We start from the raw sequence: 20,775 nt of genomic DNA, 5'->3' as shown, positions 1-20,775 counted from the left end.
AATCGGGTAATAATTTTTAAAAAAAACTTATACAATTTGTCATTTTTAATGGGAGGAATGATGCTGGAAAGCTGATTCTCATATTGGTCACATGCACCACTCTCTCCTTCACAAACGTATGCACACAACTCTCTCCCTCGCATGCACACTCACATTCCTCATTCACACAAATACACACCTCTCTCACTCACCTCTTTCACATGTTCCCCACCCCACTTGTCTGCTTGCTTGCCCCCTCGGGTACGCGCTCGCTCAGCTATTTCATGCTTGTATGTTACCTGCACTCCTGGGGATAACACCCATGCTCCCCACACATGACATAGAACATAGAACATAGAAAGTCACAGCACAAACAGGCCCTTCGGCCCACAAGTTGCGCCGATCACATCCCCACCTCTAGGCCTATCTATAGCCCTCAATCCCATTAAAACCCATGTACTCATCCAGAAGTCTCTTAAAAGACCCCAACGAGTTTGCCTCCACCACCACCGACGTCAGCCGATTCCACTCACCCACCACCCTCTGAGTGAAAAACTTACCCCTGACATCCCCCCTGTACCTACCCCCCAGCACCTTAAACCTGTGTCCTCTCGTAGCAACCATTTCAGCCCTTGGAAATAGCCTCTGAGAGTCCACCCTATCCAGACCCCTCAACATCTTGTAAACCTCTATCAGGTCACCTCTCATCCTTCGTCTCTCCAGGGAGAAGAGACCAAGCTCCCTCAACCTATCCTCATAAGGCATGCCCCCCAATCCAGGCAACATCCTTGTAAATCTCCTCTGCACCCTTTCAATGGCTTCAACATCTTTCCTGTAATGAGGTGACCAGAACTGCGCGCAGTACTCCCAAGTGGGGTCTAACCAGGGTCCTATAAAGCTGCAGCATTATCTCCCGACTCCTAAACTCAATCCCTCGATTAATGAAGGCTAGTACGCCATACGCCTTCTTGACCGCATCCTCCACCTGCGAGGCCGATTTAAGAGTCCTATGGACCCGGACCCCAAGGTCCTTCTGATCCTCTACACTGCTAAGAATGGTACCCTTCATTTTATACTGCTGCTCCATCCCATTGGATCTGCCAAAATGGATCACTACACACTTATCCGGGTTGAAGTCCATCTGCCACTTCTCCGCCCAGTCTTGCATTCTATCTATGTCTCGCTGCAACTTCTGACATCCCTCCAAACTATCCACAACACCACCTACCTTGGTGTCGTCAGCAAACTTACCAACCCATCCCTCCACTTCCTCATCCAGGTCATTTATGAAAATGACAAACAGCAAGGGTCCCAGAACAGATCCCTGGGGCACTCCACTGGTCACTGACCTCCATGCAGAGAAAGACCCTTCCACAGCCACTCTCTGCCTTCTGCAGGCAAGCCAGTTCTGGATCCACAAGGCAACAGCCCCTTGGATCCCATGCCCTCTCACTTTCTCAAGAAGTCTTGCATGGGGGACCTTATCGAACGCTTTGCTGAAGTCCATATAGACCACATCCACCGCTCTTCCTTCGTCAATGTGCTTGGTCACATTTTCAAAGAACTCAACCAGGCTCGTAAGGCACGACCTGCCCCTGACAAAGCCGTGCTGACTACTTTTGATCATACTAAACTTCTCTAGATGATCATAAATCCTGTCTCTCAGGATCCTCTCCATCAACTTACCAACCACTGAGGTTAGACTCACCGGTCGGTAATTTCCCGGGCTGTCCCTGTTCCCTTTCTTGAATATCGGGACCACATCCGCAATCCTCCAATCCTCCGGAACCTCTCCCGTCTCCATCGACGATGCAAAGATCATCGCCAAAGGCTCCGCAATCTCCTCCCTCGCCTCCCACAGTAACCTGGGGTACATCCCATCCGGTCCCGGCGACTTACCAACCTTGATGCCATTCAATAGTTCCAACACATCCTCTTTCTTTATGTCCACATGCTCGATCCTTTCTGTCCTCCGCAATCCAGCAGTACAACCACCCAGATCCCTTTCCACCGTGAATACCGAGGTAAAGTATTCATTAAGCACCTCCGCCATTTCTAACGGTTCCGCACAAACTTTTCCCCCTTCACCTTTTAAGGGTCCTATGCCTTCACATCTCATCCTTTTACTCTTGACATATTTGTAGAAAGCCTTGGGATTCTCCTTAATCTTACCCGCCAAGGTCTTCTCATGACCCCTTCTCGCTCTCCTAATTTCCTTCTTAAGCTCCTTCCTACATCGCGTATACTCCTCTAAATCCTTAACACCTCCTAGCTCTCTGAACCTTCTGTACGCCTCTCTTTTCTTATTTACCAGGTTCATCACAACCTTCGTGCACCACGGTTCCCGTACCCTACCAACACCCCCCTGTCTCATCGGAACGTTGTCATGCAGAGCTCCAGACAAACATTCCTTGAAAATCCTCCACTTTCCTTCGGTACTTTTCCCCAAGAATGCCTCCTTCCAATTTACCCGTCTAATTTCCTCCCTGATGACACTGTATTTCCCTTTACTCCAGAGAAACACTTTCCTAGCCTGCCTGACCCTATCTCTTTCCAATGCTATCGTGAAGGAGATAGAATTATGATCGCTATCCCCAAGATGTTCACCCACCGAGAGATCCTCCACCTGTCCAGGTTCATTAGCCAGCACCAGATCAAGAACAGCCTCTCCTCTAGTAGGCTTATCCACATACTGTGTCAGGAAACTCTCCTGGACACACCTAACAAACTCCTCTCCATCCAAACCCCTAGCCCTAGGGATATTCCAATCTATGTTTGGGAAATTAAAATCTCCCATCACGACAACTCTGTTATTCCTACATCTCTCCAGGATCTGTTTCCCCATCTGCTCCTCAACATCTCTGTTACTATTGGGCGGCCTATAGAAAACACCCAGCAAAGTTACCGACCCCTTCCTATTCCTAACCTCCACCCACAGAGATTCCGTAGTCAGTCCCTCCACGGCGTCCACCTTCTCTACAGCCGTGACACTATCCCTGATCAACAGTGCCACTCCCCCCCCTCTCTTGCCTCCCTCCCTGTCCTTCCTGAAACATCTAAAACCTGGCACCTGAAGCACCCAGTCCTGTCCCTGAGACATCCAAGTCTCCGTAATGGCCACCACATCACAATTCGAAGCAGCAATCCACGCTCCAAGCTCATCCACTTTATTCACTACACTCCTGGCATTAAAATAGACACATCTCAGACCTTCAGCCTGAGCACTTCCCTTCTCCCTCACTCGTCTAACCTCCCTCTTACCCTGTCTACATTCCTTATCTATTTGCGAGCTAACCTCCTCGCTCTCAGTCCCCTCATTTCGATTCCCTCCCCCCAACCTTTCTAGTTTAAAGTCTCACCAGTAGCCTTAGCCAACCTTCCCGCCAGGATATTGGTCCCCCTGGGATTCAAGTGCCACCCGTCTTTTTTAAACAGGTCACACCTGCCCCTAAAGAGGTCCCAATGATCCAAGTACCCAAATCCTTGTCCCTTGCTCCAGTCCCTCAGCCACGCATTAATTCTCCACCGATTCCTGTTCTCACTCTCCCGCGGCACAGGCAGCAATCCCGAGATTACTACCTTTGCATTCCTCTTTCTCAGCTGTCTACCCAATTCCCTATATTCTCTTTTCATGACCCCTTCCCTCTTCCTACCGATGTCAGCAGTACCTATATGCATCACGACCTTGGGCTCCTCTCCCTCCCCCTTCAGGATTTCTGGGACTCGACCAGAGACATCCCGGACCCCTGCACCAGGGAGGCAAACCACCATCCGAGAGTCCCGTCTGTGTCCGCAAAAACGCCTATCTGACCCTCTCACCGTAGAGTCCCCAATTAGCACTACCCTCCTGTAACCTCCATGACCCTTCTGTAACCGCGGCATCACATGACCAATTGGTCTACAGAAAGGACATTGGACTAGATCTCAATTGTAATAGCAAGTAAAATTGGATTGACCCAAACGTTTGGGGCAACAGCTCATAAATGAGCTGTCTTTCACATGCAAGTAAACTTAATATGTAGCATAGTTAATGTTACTACTAATCTTACTGTGGTGCCTGCAGATCAGCCTCATTGTTCATTGGAAAAAGGGCAATTTGTTTAAAAGTCCTTGATTTGAGGAGCCCACTACAGGTTTTGCTTCAGAAGGATGCTGTGCAGTAAAGTCAGAGTGCTACCCATTTACCCTTTGGATCCATGTTTTAATATAGCTTAGATTTCCTTTCCTGAACCTGGAATGGAACAAGTTGGTGCTCTTCACTTCTTAGCAATGAAGGTAATTGATGTAGAGAATTGTACTGCAAGTGTTTTTCTGTAGCTGAGCTCTCTGTTTAGTGGATACCAGTGCAGCTTTGAAACAGTCAAGCTCCTAAAAATAATGGTATTTTTGTGGGCAAGTACCTGACCTCTGCTCAACACAGCAATAACAGCTCAGCTGCAGTCAAGAATTCCATGGGTGGAAATTCTGGGTGTAACGATCCTTTTTGCCACTGTTTCATTGTGATTGTGTTCCTGTGATCAGGTTTGAAAGATGTTTGTGCTGAGGAATAGAAGACTTGCTATTTTAAACACTAAATGTCAAATGCAGAATAAAAATCGCACTTTTCTCTCCAAAGGTGTGTGCCTTCTACTGCACAAATGTGAATATCTTTTTTCCATGTTAACCATGCAAGTAAGATAACGAATGGTGTTAAATTAGTTTTTATGCTGAAGGCCCTTAGTTGAAGGAACTGAGATTGATAGAATAGATTTTTTTTAAACAGAATCCCTACAGTGCAGAAGGAGGCCATTCGGCCCATTGAGCTTGCCCTAACTCTCTGAAAGAAGATTTTACTCAGCCTCTCGCTCTCTCTCTATAACCCCATGCATTTATCATGGCTAATCCACCTAACCTACACATCTTTGGACACCAAGGAGCAATTCAGCATAGCCAATTCACCTAATCTGCACATCATTAGACTGAGAGGAGAAATTGGAGCACCCGGAGGAAACCCACGCACACATGAGGAGAATGTGCAAACTCCACACAGACAGTCACCCAAGTCGGAATCGAACCTGGTCCCTGGCACTGTGAAGCAGCAGTGCTAGCCACTGTGTCCTGGTGCCTCCGTGACGGAGATTTTGAGCTCAGTTCCAAAGTGGTTGGCAAGAAATCCTCCTCCCATACAATTCAAGCTTTGGTCTCAAAAATTAAAGGCTAATATTATTTCACTGCACTGCCCAGAGCCTCCAGTATTTATGTTATGTGATTATACTGATTACTGTGGTTTCTTTTTAGGAGCTGGGTAAATATGGATTACTTTATTACAATGCCCTCTTTATGATTTTGCCTTCAATGGGCATTGCATATTTCACAGGTGATCTTCAAAAGGTAAGCACTTGGCTTTTTAAAACAAAAATTTGATACACTGGTGTTTTAATTTTCAGAGTTTAACAATTAATTACTTATCTCTGGCACAAGTTAGTGACTGTGATATGCATCAGTCTGCCCCTGATGCATTCTTTTTCGTCCAACTGTCTTCCTCAGCATCCTTCCCTTTTTGCCTTGAGATATCCATTACCAATCATGTGTCATTGCGGTTCCCTTTACAGTCCAGAATCTTGCCTAAAGTTGTATTGCCCTAGATGCAGACTCTTCCTTGTGTTGTGGGCAGAAATTCCTAATCCTGCAGTAATTGTTTGCCACATCAGAAATTCCTAACCGCAGTGTGGCAGTGAATCTATGTTCAGAACTGAATGATAGTTTTGAGTAGTACCTGTGTGTTTTAGATTTTTTGGCTTTCTGCAGATACATTATTACTGCTAAGTACAAAAAAATCATTCTTAGCAATTTCTTGCACCTTACAAACTGAGGTATGACCAATGTAGCATTGCCCTAGTTGATGACGTGCACCTTCTAGTGTACACCTATTCCGTTTTTGAAGGATCAGGTTGCTTAGGCTTAACTATAAATCTACAAATCAAGTTTTTGAAAAATACACATTAAATACATTGTATTAGATTAATTTAACTTACAACACTTAAGTTCATCAAACAATTAAATGCAACCAAATAAGACTGATTTTGGACTATAATATACCTTGTTGAACTTGAGTCTTTGAGTCCACCCCATGGAACCATCATCTGTTCATCCCTACACAGGCTACAGTACAGCAGAAAGGGAAGTGCTGTTGAAAGTAGCCAAAAGCTACCAAAAATATCTCTGAGCATAGAGCTGTCAATCAATGCCATCAGAGCTTGATGCCCAAACTCCCACCACCATTGACCCCCAACAATTCAGGATAGATTGGTAGATCCCTCTTATAGCCATTATCAACAGCTTCCAGGCAATAAAGGAATCAAAGGCTTTTGATACTTAAAGATGTTTATACAGCCATATGGCTGGGACAAGTCAGCTTTCAAAGTGGATGACTGAGATATCTGCAGCTGATTTTGAACTTCAGGGAGCTTTGAGATCATTACTGCTACAGAGAAACTGCAGTGATCAGTTTAAAGTGAAACTCAGTTGAACTTTTTTTTAAAAATTCTAATTGCTAGAAACAGGTTCTATCCTTAGAGAGATGGAAAATAGGAACTTGCATAGCAACTAGTCAGAGTCAGCAGTGATAACATAAGAAATAGATACAGGCACCTGATTCACCATTCATTAAGCTCATGGGTGATCTACATCAGTAATTCCTAATACTGAATACCTGAGCTGTGCTGAAGTTGGCATCAGCATTTTAAAATCTGAAAATACTGTTTAGCCTTGGATACTGTGTTCTAAACTTAGATTGACTGTATTAATATGACACAAGCATTCCCTGACTTATTTAAGGATCCCCTCTTACAAAAAGGAACATTTTGCAACTGTTGCTTGTAACTATAGTTAGTCTATGATGGGTTTAAAATAGTGATCTTCAATTTCCTTCTGTGAAAAGGACTCCTTGTTTTGAGAGGGTATGTTTCAAGTCCTCTTTCCATCTACTGAGTTAACTAGTTTGTCTGATGGCCGGATCCATTTCATTACAATCATAGACACTAACTAAAATGAAGGTTTCTGTGAGGGGAGCAAAGCAGATCTCCACTACAAAACCAGCCAGTCCCTCTAGCAGCTGGTAACTTTCTTCATTATCAGGTGAATGGAGAGAAACAGAACAATGACACTTCTATTTTAACCAAAATAATGTATTAAAGTTCCAGCTACTGGATAAATTATTGAGAAAAGCTGTTGGAATAGTTACAGCACAGGAGAACAGATTGATAACACGCCAGAGGAATATTAATCTTGTTCAGCTGTGTGAATTGTAACAAAACTGAAATTTGTGAATGTTGTTTTGATGTATTTATCTCCAGAGTCTGTCTAATACAGAAAAAATGAAAATGGTTAATTTTTGTAGCCTGGAAATTTATTACATACGGTATGGGCCTTCCTAGAATTTTTTAAAAAACTTTTTTCCTCAAGGGTGCTACCATGAAGAAAATGAACCTTAACTAAAAAGACGACAATTTTATCAGCTGCAAGGGAACTTGGAAAAAGGAAGGCAAGAAATGTATAGCGGGAGCCTGAAATTAGCTCAGTGTGCTGATTTTATTCTTTAATTTTGGTGAAATACTTCTGTAGGATTCTTAAAGTGCTTTTTTAACTTGGATAGTACTTTAATTGTGTCACTCCTATTGCAAGGCAGCTTGTTGGAATATATGAACACTGGATCATTTGTGAAAGATCCCCTGCTTGTGGCTGCTCTAACAGTACAGAGCCGTTGGAGTAAATGCCCAGACTTGATGTCTGCCCAGTTGGAATCTTGTCAAGAAATGTGTACCTTGTGGAAAAAAAGAGACCAGGGAGGCCTGAATAGAATAGAGCTTCTGTTTAATATATTGCAGTGATTTAATTGACCATGCTTTTGGCAGGTACTGTGGAAAATTCTGGGGAGAGAGAAAAAGTTTGCATATTTACAAGTTTGCAGATTTGTACATTTGGGAGCTGTAGTTTCAGAAACAGCCATAGTAGCAACAGTATCAGAATTGGGTCACAAGTTAAAGAAAGCAGTGGAGGCTAGCAAATTCGTCAGTGATGAGATGGTGGTTGAATTGATTGATTTTAAAAACCTGGACACCCCAGCTTGCTGGATGGATTGCCACACACTGTGAATCAGGCATAGATTTATGATAAACAATTGGAAAAGTGATTCTTGAAACTGGACTGTTTGCTAGAGCTGATGGTTGCTGAAACCAAATTTGCTTTTACCTTTTGAAATAGTTGCAGATTTTAAACATCAAATCTGTTCACTGGTGCGATGTATCCAAAACACTCCAGTAGTTATGTTTAGTTGAATGATGGCCTGTTTCATGAAGATAGTTCATATTTTCCTAGAGTATAGAGTAGGACAATGAAAAATACCAGTTTCATTTTTGGTCATCAAATGATAATTGCTTAAAATAATTACTTTGTGTGGAAGGAGAAAGTGTTTAAATATCATGGAGATTACTCAATTCTTTACAATATTATTGATCTTGCACAGGCTGTGCAGTGAATTAGTCTGATGCACAGCATTCTGGAAATTTACTATATTTACCATGATTGATTCATGTGATGCATTCCATATTAGTGAAGAATGAAATTAGAAGATGAGCTGCTCTGGAGCAATGCATTTTGCAGCTTCTGAAACTGATAGTTTTGACAGGTGTTTGGTAGCATGTTGATACCCGTGTTTCCCAATATAGCCTGGTGGAGATGGTAAAGTGGAGAAGTAAGTACTACTATGTGAGGATAAGGGAATCCCTTGAGCAAGCACAGCAAGCAGGGGTTTGTCATCAGTTTTAAAACCACTTAACGTGCAATAAAAGATGAGTCCAGGAGCCAGCGAGAAACCAAGAGCTAACCATGTCCAGAAGGAAATCAAGGCCATTCTAATGGGGCCACTCAGGGTGGGGCAAGGCCCACAGGCTCCTAGACTTGGTGATCACTAAAGGTCTGTCACTTAGCAATAAGTGATATGTTGCAAGCCATAGTAGCAACAGTATCAGAATTGGGTCACAAGTTAAAGAAAGCAGTGGAGGCTAGCAAATTCGTCAGTGATGAGATGGTGGTTGAATTGATTGATTTTAAAAACCTGGACACCCCAGCTTGCTGGATGGATTGCCACACACTGTGAATCAGGCATAGATTTATGATAAACAATTGGAAAAGTGATTCTTGAAACTGGACTGTTTGCTAGAGCTGATGGTTGCTGATAACCACGGTCTGTAGCAGACTGATTCACGAGGCCAGTGGGACGGACTTGCCATGAATTGTACAACCTATCCAAAAAAACATTGAAAGGTGATGTTACTGGTGAACCTTCGTTAAAATGCTTAGATGACAATGAAAAACCATTAAAATCTTGTCTTGCTGCTTACCATACCAAAACCAAACCTCTGATTTTTTTACTACCAAAAGAAAGGGCTGCGTATAGCTGTTGATGCCCCACAGCTCCCTGACATTGTTTTCTCTGCCATTCTAGCTGCATTCAGTGGAGCTGCATTCAGTGGAGCTACATTCATCTGAAAATTGATACCCGAGGCAGTGTTTTTCCTGCCGCAATAGATCAAGTTCTTATCTTTACATAATTTTGGAAGGGATGGCGGTAGTAGATTACAGAAATGGGATGGGGTATTGGTTTTAAATCCCAGCAGTTTGTTAATTTGATACTGGGGAATTTAATGAGTGCATTATTGGAGTGCTATGCAGCAATCAGGCTTTTAAACTCCATTTAAAACAATTCAGTTTTGAAAAATTGCCATAATAGGGAAAGGGAATATTTGTGGGTTGTGCAGAATCAACTTTATGTCAAAGTTCAGATCTAATTGCTGCCTACTTTCTTTTTCCCCTTGTTGTTCTTAACAAAAGTGCATATTAATCTTTTTGGGCTTATCTTGTAAGGGTGTGGTTGATAACAGCACCAAGTATTGCTATTTTTTAAATTTATGGATGATGATCCAACAATAAACCTGAGATTTTTGCATTGACAAATAAAACCTGCATTTAAATTTATTAAAGGCCTTTTGCATATCATACAGGGATCCATTTCAAACTAGTTAACTTAAAGATGTGAACAAAAAAATAAATAAGGGCGCCTAAAAGTAACCAACTTATAGATCAGGACTGTGTGTGGGGCTGCTGTGTGTATGGGAGTTGTTGCCCTTCCTTGGTATCTCTATTTATGCTGCACTTCTACTGCTTAAATTTGAATGCATTCAAGACATTTTCTATTTTATGGGTGCTGTTATGCCTATTATTTTGTGTTTTCCATCACTTTTTCTGACCAGTTTCCTCCTCCCTCTTTGGAAACTATGAATTCCTACTTATTGGAGTATAATTCATAGGTCAATGTTTGCTCCCTGGTGTTTACTCCAGTCACTGTGCTCTGTGTGCTTTGTGTATATGCACAGACTATTTGACTAGAGGTGGCATTACGGAGTCTGAATGTGTTCTTGTCCAACTTCCAAATGCATTCCTCCTTTATTGGGAATTGCTGGATAATTAATCAGAGCAGGAACCCTGCACTTTTCCCTTTTTCATCAACCAAAGAGTCACCGAGGCCACATTCTCGATATCACTCAGTATGACATTGCAACAGTTTTCTTTCCTGTCTTGACTGCATCTTTCAGATCATTGTATGTGGGGCAACATATGTTCACAGCACTTATAAATTGCAAGATGACATCATTTGAAGTTGAAGCATCCGCATTCAGTAATGATTCTAGGATTCTAGATTGTCCCTCCTCATAAAACACTAACTTTCTCCTGCAGACTAACTGATGTGTGGGATCCATGGGATTCACAAACTAAGAGCATATTGCAATATTTGAGTTAGAAAGCAACTTGAGTTGGCAGTGTGCTGGGTAAACTGGTGTGCTGCTGTGCATGATGTCATTGCATTTCTATGTGTGCATGGATGGATATCAGTTCGTCATATTGTGTTGACAGGAGTCAGTGGTCCTAATGTAGTTTGTTACTTGATGGATAAACTGAGATATGTTTAATATACATCTTTCAGATTTTAAGACAAGATTATGTGAATTTTTAAAAGTTATTTTCCTTTCCAGGCAATTGATTTTGAAGGCTGGTCAAATACATTGTTTGTGACACAGTTCCTGCTGTCCTGTGTAATGGGGTAAGTACATTTTCTTTATTTCAACTCCCCCAAGTTATTGAATTCTACTGTTGTATAGAAAAAATAATAAATTTGTGGCTCCTTTTTCCCATGAGTAGCTTTCATTTAAACCTGTGGGAGGAGCAGACAGTAAGAAACCAATGACCTACTTGCTATGGTACTCGGCTGTACAGACTAGGAAGGTTCTAGGTTCAAATTTCTACTCTATATTGAATTATCTGTTACCATCTGGGATAAAAATGGTATGATTCAATTGGTCACTGTGTCCCTGGGCTGCAAGAGCAGTTGGAAAAGAGGAAAAAAATCAGTTCATACTTCTGAGGGCTGTGCAGTGACCATTGAGTGAAGGCAAGATGCAGTTCTGCTGGGATGCCACCCATAATCAAGTACTATCCTCAAGTTTGTTACTAATCTTGCACATTTGTAGGACTGTACCTGAGCACCAGAAGTGCATTTAATCTTTTAAAAGCATTTAGACATTCTTTGCCCCTCTTTCATTCCATTCTGTAGTACCTATTCTATTCCCAGAACAGAAGACCAACTGTCCCACTTTGCGAGTCAACCTGCCCTCATAATTTAGTCCTTTGACAGCATTAGCTAGAGATTTGGCTATAAATCGAGGCAGTGTTGTATGCATATAGAAAATGAAGGAAAATTCCTTGTTTTCCCTATTCCTTTTCAGGTAAAGTTCCGTAACCATCTTGCAGCTTGCCTAATTGAGCATCTTCATTTATAAGATGTGATATTTAGGGCCAGTAGACCATCGCAGCCAAATCTGCTTTTCTTCTCATTAAACATGCATGATCAAATATTAGTCTTGGGTGACAATCAGCAGTGGGATGCTTGCCTTCCAGGAAACCCAGGGTACTGATGGCATTTTCAGAGTTTTCCACTGGTGTCCTAGTTGACAGCCAGTTCCTGGGACCTTTGAGTTTGAATAACTCAGCTTGCAGGTCAGTGAGAATTAGAAGATTGATGTCAAGTGACACAATTTGAACTCTGACCGTCATGTTCTGGTTACTTGCCACTTACAATCTAGCTGTCTCATTTGGTTAGATGAAAAATCAGGTGATACAGGTGATAAGTACCAGCTATTATTGTAAATAGGTGGGCATGGAAATGTGGGGGTTGGGATCGTCTGTGAATAATTCAACTGCCAACCCTGTCATTTCAGAGCTCAATTTATCTCCTCTTAAAGAAATCTAATTCCTAATGGATTAGTTCTCAATGCCTGATAGCGATTGTTTTCTCTAACATATTGAATTTAAAATTTGCTTTTTAACATGGTGCACATTATGTTGAATCTGTAAAACCATCAGATTTTGTGGTGTTCAGAATATTTTCTAAAGGTGAGGTTTTAATTGATCATTCAATTTTCTTTTTAAAGGTTTATTCTCATGTACTCCACAGTTTTATGCACTCAATATAATTCTGCTCTTACTACCACGATTGTTGGCTGTGTAAAGGTAAGATGGTACAGACTTGTTTTAAGTATCTTTTTTTTCTATAGTGCCTTTTCAATCCTCTTTCTGAAGCTGAGAATTTTGAGGTTGTATGGCTGTTGGCTATGCTCCATTAGCAAGTGGCCAATTATCATGTGGAAGATAGAAACAAATGTTATTGGTTACAGACCATAGTGAGAGTAAGGGGTGCACAGTTGAGTCTAATCTTCTGTGCTCAATTAGCTCTAGAGGTTGCTTGATGGCAGTTATTATTGGAAAACTGAGTATATCATCTTTTTCCTCCCTGTTCTGCCGCAGTGCAGCTCCAAACCTTGGGCACTGATGTCAGTTATGTAGAAAACCTTTTTATTGTGGTACCACACATTATCCAACATTGTGTTAAGGATTGGAGTTCGGAGATGTGCCCTTTTTCTGGTTTCATCATGGAAAAAACAAAAAAAATGAAGTGTTTGGGATGAAAGAGGAGGGGATAAGAGTACAAGCTTCAGATTTTTCAAATGAAAGACTTCTTTGGGATGTGAGGGAGTTCCCTTTGCAGTTGGAATATGTAGGAAAATTGGACACATTGACTTTAATGTTACAATGGTTTTATATAACTGTCTTTTAAAAGATAGCACCAGCATTCGGATTTCACTTGCCCAAATGGGCATGGAGTGGAAATCATCTGAAATCTAGGTTAACTGCATTATAAATATTCCTATGCATCAATTTAGATAAAACTTTCCAAACCCAAGTATAATCCATATTGCTTCATTTCATTTATAGCTGGTCAACCTCTGTATCATTTTCTCATTAATGGGTGCAGCCATTACATGTTACAGTGTTAGATACAATAAGCATAATGAGAGACAATGCACTGGAAGGACTGGCATCGTTGAAGCTGGATAAATTACCAGGGCCAGATGGATTGTATTCCATGCTGCTAAAGGAAGTCAGGGAGGAAACAGTAGATGCTCTGAGAATTATTTTCCAATCCTCACTTGAGGTCCCAGAAGATTGTAGGTCTGCAAAAGTTGTACCATTATTTAAAGAGGGTAGAAAGGATAAGCAAGAAACTGTAGGCTGGTCAGTCTAACTTCAGTATTGGACAAATTATTCAAAAGATTCTGACACAGGATAAACGGTCACTTAGGCTCAGATTGATCAGAGATAGTCAGCATGGTTTTGTTAGGGGAAGATAAGTGTACTAACTTACTAGAATTTTTTGAGTAAGTAACGAGGAGGATTAATGAGGGTAGCACAGTGAATGTTGTCTGCGTGGATTTCAGTAAGGCATTCGGCAAGGTTTTACATGGCTGGCTGGTCGGAAAAGGTTTTACATGGCTGGCTGGTTGGAAAAGTGCAATCTCATGAAATACAGGAGAAGGTGGTAGGTTGAATCTAAAAGAACAGAAAACCAAGGGTTATGTTCGATGGATGTTTTTGTTAACAGGAAACTGTTTGTTTCAGTGGTGTTCCCCGGGGCTCTATGTTGGGGTCCTTGCTGTTTGTTGATTGTATGTATTAATGATTTAGACTTAAATGTGGGAGGCATGATTGCAAATTTTGCAGATGACACAAAAATTGGCCATGTAGTTGATTAGTGCAGAAGATGGCTTTCAACACAAGAATGATATCACTGGTTTGGTTAAGTGGGTGAAAAAGTGGCAAATGGAATGAAATCTGGAAAACGTGAGGTAATGCATTTGGGGAGGGCAAAAAAAAAGGCAACAATAAACAAGAAGATAGTGAGAGGAATGGAGGAAGTGAAAGAGGTGGCAGAATGGGTAGATGTAGTTAAGGAAGCATATGGAATGTTTCTCTTCAATGGATGAAGTATTGAACAGAAAAGCAGGGATGTGATGCTGGAACTGTGCAAAACACTGGTTCGGCCAGAACAGGAGTTTTGTGTACAATTCTGGTCACCAAATTACAGGAGGGACATAATTGCTCTGGACAGAGTACAGAGGAGGTTTACAAGAATGTTACCAGGGCTTGAAAATTGCAGCTATGTGGAGCGATTGGATAGGCTAGGGTTGTTTTCTTTAGAACAGAAGAGGCTAAGGGGTGTACAAAATTGAGGAAAGTCTTGTTTCCACGAGCTGAGGTGTCAGTTACCAGGGGATATAGATTTAAGGTGATTGGTGGAGGGATTACAGGGGGGCATGAGGAAAGAATCTTCACCAGAGGGTGGTGGGTGCCTGGAATTCACTTCCTAAATTGGTGGTTAAGGCGGAAAGGCTTAAGTTACCTGGATCTGCATCTGCATCTGAAGCGCTGTAACCTGCAAGGGTACAAACCAGTTGCTGGAAAGTGAGATTGGCCAGCATAGACATGATGGGCTGAATGGCCTCTTTCTGTCAATAACTTTTCTATGGTTCTGTGTTTCTTAAAATATATATTAAAATATGCTTACCTACCCTCAGAATATTTTGGTGACCTATATTGGAATGTTTTTTGGTGGAGATTATATATTCACATGGACCAACTTCATCGGGTTAAATATTAGGTGAGTGACGAACTTCCTGATTGAACATAAGAAATAGAAAAATAGCATTTTGCATGAGGTGTTTTCTCTGTCATGCTGTTTCGTAGTTCTGATTATATAAATCTAACTGCATTGTAAGAGAGAACTGATACTTAGAAAGCTTTACCGCTTGTGTCAGCACATGGCATTATACTATATCAGTTACAGTTTTCCATGTGCAATCACTTGCTACATGGCTGAATATGGTAAGCATTTTGTACCCATTAATGTACCACAAATGGCAATGAGACTAATTACCAGTTATTCTATTAGCTGATGGTGATTGAAGAACTTGACCAGCAACTCTGGTTTAACATCCCATCCATGAGTATTTTACTGAAATTGTATTTGAGTTTTGGAAAGGGACTTGAATCGGCAACCTTCTGACTCAGCAGATGTTATGAAACCTGGAAAAATAAAAGTTAAGTATGTGATATAAAATAGAGGATGCTGTAAAATGCAGATCTGGAGAGAGAAACAGTTTAATGGCCTGTAATGTCTTGGCTCTCCAGCTTCAGATTTGGGGGGTGTACCCCACAAAATGCTAGGGAATCCCTCATTGAAGTTTACTGGGCAGTTGTCCAGAAACACGAACTTCCCTTGGATGATTGCGCTGCACTGGGAACCATCCGACAATGCGGTTTAAGACACTAACTTCAGATGGTTCTGTTAGAAGAAATGAAAGCACTTCTAATAGTGTAACTATTTCAAATCCCAAGACTGAGTTCCGCACAAACACACGACTGAGTTCCGCACAAACACACTTTCTCTCTCTCTCTCTTTCCCCCCCCCCTCCCCCTGGCCTGTTATTTTCAATGGGACATTAACCTCAGCTAGTGCTGTAAAAGAGGGGTGTGTCCTCCTTGACGTCTTTCACACTTTGCTGCTGGAGCCGGAGAAGCACTGCGCTGCTTGAATCTCATCCAGCCTGAGTTAGGAAGGTCAGCAAGCCACACGCTTAATTTAAGCAACAAGTAAGTTGGTATAGAGTTGTAATCTGCTGCTGATAGCTGCTCCGAGAAAGTTATCGTCCATTTTTTCGAGTCCATATGACTGTTCTTCAGAGCATTTATTAAAGTCGTCTTTATCAACTTGGTTTCTTCATCCTGATAATCTACATAGTTGTACTTTTGCCTGATTCAATTCTCAAAGGAGCAGTCATGAGAAGTGAATTTGAACTATAGAAGGAGTTGTGCAAAGAAAGTGGAATAATCCAAAAGGAGCATCGCCAAATCTAGCTGCATGCAATTAACATGGTGCGGCTTTGGAGTTCTGTGATCCTCACTTTGATCTATTTCTCTGAATTTGTCTTCCTTGCTGTTGCTTTATATTTACCTTTATTTCTTTTCAGACTGTATCATGAATTGAAACTAGTGGATGCTGGAAATCAGAATTGAGAACAGAAAATGCTGGAAATATACAGTGGGTCAGGCAGCATCTATGGACAGAGAAACTTTTCATCAGAACAAGGTCATTGACCTAAAACTTTTAACTCCTTTTTTTCTCCACAGTTGCTGCCTGATCTGAGTGTTTCCAGCATTTTCTGTTTTTATTTCTATAAAGAGCAAACTGGCTGTCATATTTTTAACACATTTTGTTTTGACAGTATTGCCGGAAGTTTGGTCTATTCGTACATTACATTCACAGAGGAGCAGTCAGCCAAGACAACAGGAAACAGCAACAATGTGGACATCAAGGGGAAAATAGCTGTATGAACAGGAAGGAACTTCAGAGAGGCATCAGCTATTTTTAGTGCTTTATTAATTTTAACTTTAAAAGTGAAATTGTAAATCCATACTCGCATAGCAAAGAAATTGTAGATGGTTTTGCAATTTTGGTGGATTGCTATTTGAAGGACCAAAAAAAAATTAAAAGGGCCCTCTTTTATTAAAGTCTTGGAGCAGCTAAAGGCACTGCCGATTCCCCCATTCTGGTCTTCACCTTCATTCCAATGCTCCAAAAAATAATCCCTACAAGTTGATGTTTTAATCAAAATGTCTGCTTTGCCTCTTCCCACTCCTTTAAACTGGTACAGTTATCAGGTGGTCTAGGGAGTTGGGTACACGCTCTTCTTAAAGTTAGATTGAATTAAGCGCTGAAGAGTATAGTGTATCTGGTTATAAGACTACTTGATTACTGTGCCCTCTGGTAACTTACTTCATTGTTGGTACCCTGACTTTGTCTGCTCCCCAGCAATTTTCAACATGCTTCTGATTCTCAATTCATGAACATCAATTTTAAATGAGGGATGTCTTGTGGAACATTGGCAAGTCATCTTGTGCACTGGTACTACCAAATTTTGATCGCTATCAGACCTCTAGTAAAATAAAGTTTAACTGTATTTGTAGGTAAATTGAATCTTGGTCTTACAGAAGACTAATATTTAAAAACCTGTAGAAAGTCTGAGTGTTACTTATGGAATCATGGCATTGAGTAGAAAGCCATCTTGTTCTGTATCCCTCTCTTCTAATTGTAGAAATGAACAAGAATATAATTAATGATGAAAACTTGCCATTTCAGCACAATTACATACCATTAAAAATGCATAGAAAGTCTTTACAATGCAAAGAGCACAGTACTATCAGTATAGGTATCCCACTAAGCATGAAGTTATACATGGAATTTTCATGTGGATTATTAGATGGAGTGTCATAATCCATTTCAAAATCAACTTCATGGAATACTGAACTGGTTTTTCATAGAATTATTTCTGAAATGCAGTTAGTTCTGACATTGTTAAAAATAATGAAATTTGTAAATTTGAGTTGAATGTTAGAAATTTGAATCAGTAATATGAAGTTTTCCAGTGGTAACGTTTTTAACACATGCCATTTAAATGTGTTTTAAGGTCTGCTAATTCGTTTGTGAAATTTGAATGTTACAAAACCCTAGTTCGGATGAAAAATTATGATAGTGCAGCTGCAAATTATTCACCATTTTTCTTTCCAATCTCATCAGACTTTTCAGGAACTCCTTAGTATATTAACTTAATGCTTCATTTTTAAATGGTTAAGAATTAGATGTTACAAAGTGGCAAATGTTCTGCATTCCAGCAGCTTGCTTGAAGATATACAAATGTGTTAGCGTGACGACTTATTACAATGGAATGTAGATATGAGGGCAGGGTTTAGTGCATACGTGCAATGCTTGAATGAGAAAAGGTTTTCTAATTTTTTAATTCTCTGAAATGTGTGCTCTGGCAGAGTAGTTCATCCAATGACATTTGCTAATTGTGAATTTGTGAATGCAATTAAGTGGATGAAATTGATGTTTATGCATATTTAAAGGTTAAATAGGTCCTATGGACCTATAAGAATCTGCACTGCCCAGACCTTTTGTGGCAGCATTTGCTTTTGTGCAGTACTAAGTGTGCTTATGTAATACAATAAAGCTCCATGTGGAGCTTTGCTGTAGTCCGCCAAGATGCTATATGTTTAGTGGCTGGTTTCAGAAATGCTGCTTTCAGTATTAAAAAAAAATCAAATGCTGGTCTTAGTGATGTGTAAACATGTTGCAATGTTCAACGTTTGTAAACACTGAAGTGCCTAGGTATCGAATTAGAGCTGACTTCTGAACATTTTTAAAATTAATATTTGTGTATTTAACCCATCAGAACCTAGATGTAATTTGGTTTGGATTTTGTAAAGTCTAGATTTTTTAAATGCAATTAATACCAAAAATTGATAGAAAGAAGCCTGTCAATGTTTTTTTTTGCTATTTCCTGTTCCAATAATTCGACTTTTTAATGATGCATTTTACACATCCTTCTTGATTGTTGTTTGAAATTTGCTTGACAAATATACTTTGTAATATAATTTTCACAGTTAACTGAGGACTTGACTGTTACAGGTGGACAGAAAATCACAACCTCAACAATTTAAAATTAATTTGAAAATATGTGGCAATAGATCTTTTTCATTCATTTTGTGGGATGATGGGTTCATTTTATATTCTCAAATGTGAAGATTTGGACAAAAACTGCTGCCCTTAGAGAAACAGAATTTGTGAATCCTTTAGATGACGATGCATAATAATGTAATAATTTTAAATTCGACTTCATCAGTGACTAATTATTTTACTTTTACTAAGATCTTTATCCTAATCCAGTGGTCATCATGTATTTCAATAAAACTGAACCTGTCAGTTCTGTTCTGTGATTTACGTTTCTGGTTCACCCAGAGAAATGATTTCATAGTTGTAATTTATACTATGCGAACTCTTGAACTATAGTTAAAAGCAGTCACCATATGTATGTCAGTGATATGAGTCTTATTTATATTTAGAACAAGCACCCTTGCTCTTGCTGTCAACAGCCAAGCAGCTACTAAAGAGAGTGCAAGATAGATCAGTAGGTCTGGATCAAGAAGACTGTCTTTGGCCGTATTCATTTTTGTGATATATAATTGTATCACTTGCTGTTAAACATAAATCATAAATAAGTTTAGGAAAAGATGACAAGGTTCCCCAATTGGCATTTATGGGAATTAATTAATCTAGAGCATGAGAGACGTAGGGTAAATCATTTTTTGCAATAAATACCACAGATCGTGCTGCAACAGTTGTAAATAATTGCAAAAATGAAGTGTGCAGTGTAGCTTCTTTATTCAGACTGATTGGAAGTTCTAAAATTATCCAAACATCCATCAATACTCATCCAAATATTATTTGAGTCTGATTTTGTATAGTAGACAATGCTATACTTTTGGTATTCATTTCCATATCCATTTCAATTATGTTTTCTTTTAATTTCATGTTAATGTATTCCATCATCAAAATTCATCTTTTCGTGTCCAAATCATTTCAGAAGGGGCTTCAGTCACCATTTGCAAGCTTTTCTGCCAAGTCACACATATCCTGGCATACTCTAGGTATTGCTTGTTATTACAGAATTCATCAGTAATTAGCAAATCTGTCTCAATAAACCAACTATCCCATTGGTTTTCACTCGGTATACAAGTCTTTTTCGAACTCTATTCAAAATGACCTTGAATGCATAGCATAACATGTTAGTACAAGGGTGAGGTCGAAGTCATATTTTGATATTAATTGAGTATTTTGCAATGGTAACATTTCATTAAGGGATGCGGGGAGAATATAAAATGTTTCAGAATGTAATTGTGCTAAGAAAACTGTCCAGTTTATCTAAAATGAGATAGAAGTGAGCATGAAAGATAATGTGTAAAAGTGCAGAACGTCACTTGATTCACAAGTTGATGGATATTTTTATATCTTTTCCAAAATAAATATCTCAATACAAGTCTGAATACTGTCATGATTGCCTGACAACTATTGGATTTATGTGTTGCTAACTCATTTGTTAATTATGCAGGCCATGTAAAATTAGGCTGTTGCCATCTGCTTCTTTTTGAAAATAGGATTTTTCAATTGACTGGATCACTGAGACCGAGCAAACTACAACTTAAAATCTTAAAAAAGCAAGGCCACATTCCAAGGTAAAGGTGACAAACCAATCACATTTGGGAGAGTGAAGAGAGAGATATTTCCGTTCATCTAGACACCCATTGAAACTCAACTCTCTTTAAGGAAGAGACATAAATGCAAAGTACCTGAGACAGACACACCCAAAACCTCTTGGAAATTCACACTAAGTGAACTGTTTCAAGGCAAGTTTGCCCACTCACTTAAGAGAGATTGAAAGTTTGTCAAAATCAGCAGAGGAAACAGGCTGA

At 40.2% G+C, this 20,775-nt stretch overlaps 1 protein-coding gene and 1 pseudogene across 1 annotated transcript in view; both read left to right on the top strand.

Annotated features, from left to right (window-relative positions):
• Positions 1-20,342, top strand: part of slc35d1a (solute carrier family 35 member D1a) — a 50,035-nt gene extending 29,693 nt beyond the window's left edge. Inside the window, exons 8-12 of the mRNA XM_078218440.1 lie at positions 5,257-5,349; positions 11,049-11,116; positions 12,504-12,582; positions 14,985-15,067; positions 16,692-20,342. Coding sequence (XP_078074566.1) covers positions 5,257-5,349; positions 11,049-11,116; positions 12,504-12,582; positions 14,985-15,067; positions 16,692-16,800 — 432 coding nt within the window. The 3' untranslated portion in view covers positions 16,801-20,342. The remainder of the gene's footprint in view (positions 1-5,256; positions 5,350-11,048; positions 11,117-12,503; positions 12,583-14,984; positions 15,068-16,691) is intronic.
• Positions 8,672-9,601, top strand: LOC144497330 (adenylate kinase 2, mitochondrial pseudogene; annotated as a pseudogene).
• Positions 20,343-20,775: the final 433 nt, after the last annotated feature.

This window comes from Mustelus asterias, chromosome 8 (assembly GCF_964213995.1).
Source record: "Mustelus asterias chromosome 8, sMusAst1.hap1.1, whole genome shotgun sequence".
NCBI classification, from domain to species: Eukaryota; Metazoa; Chordata; class Chondrichthyes; order Carcharhiniformes; family Triakidae; genus Mustelus; species Mustelus asterias.
The sequence above is the reverse complement of the archived record's forward strand: the minus strand, read 5'-3'. Positions and strand labels throughout refer to the sequence as shown.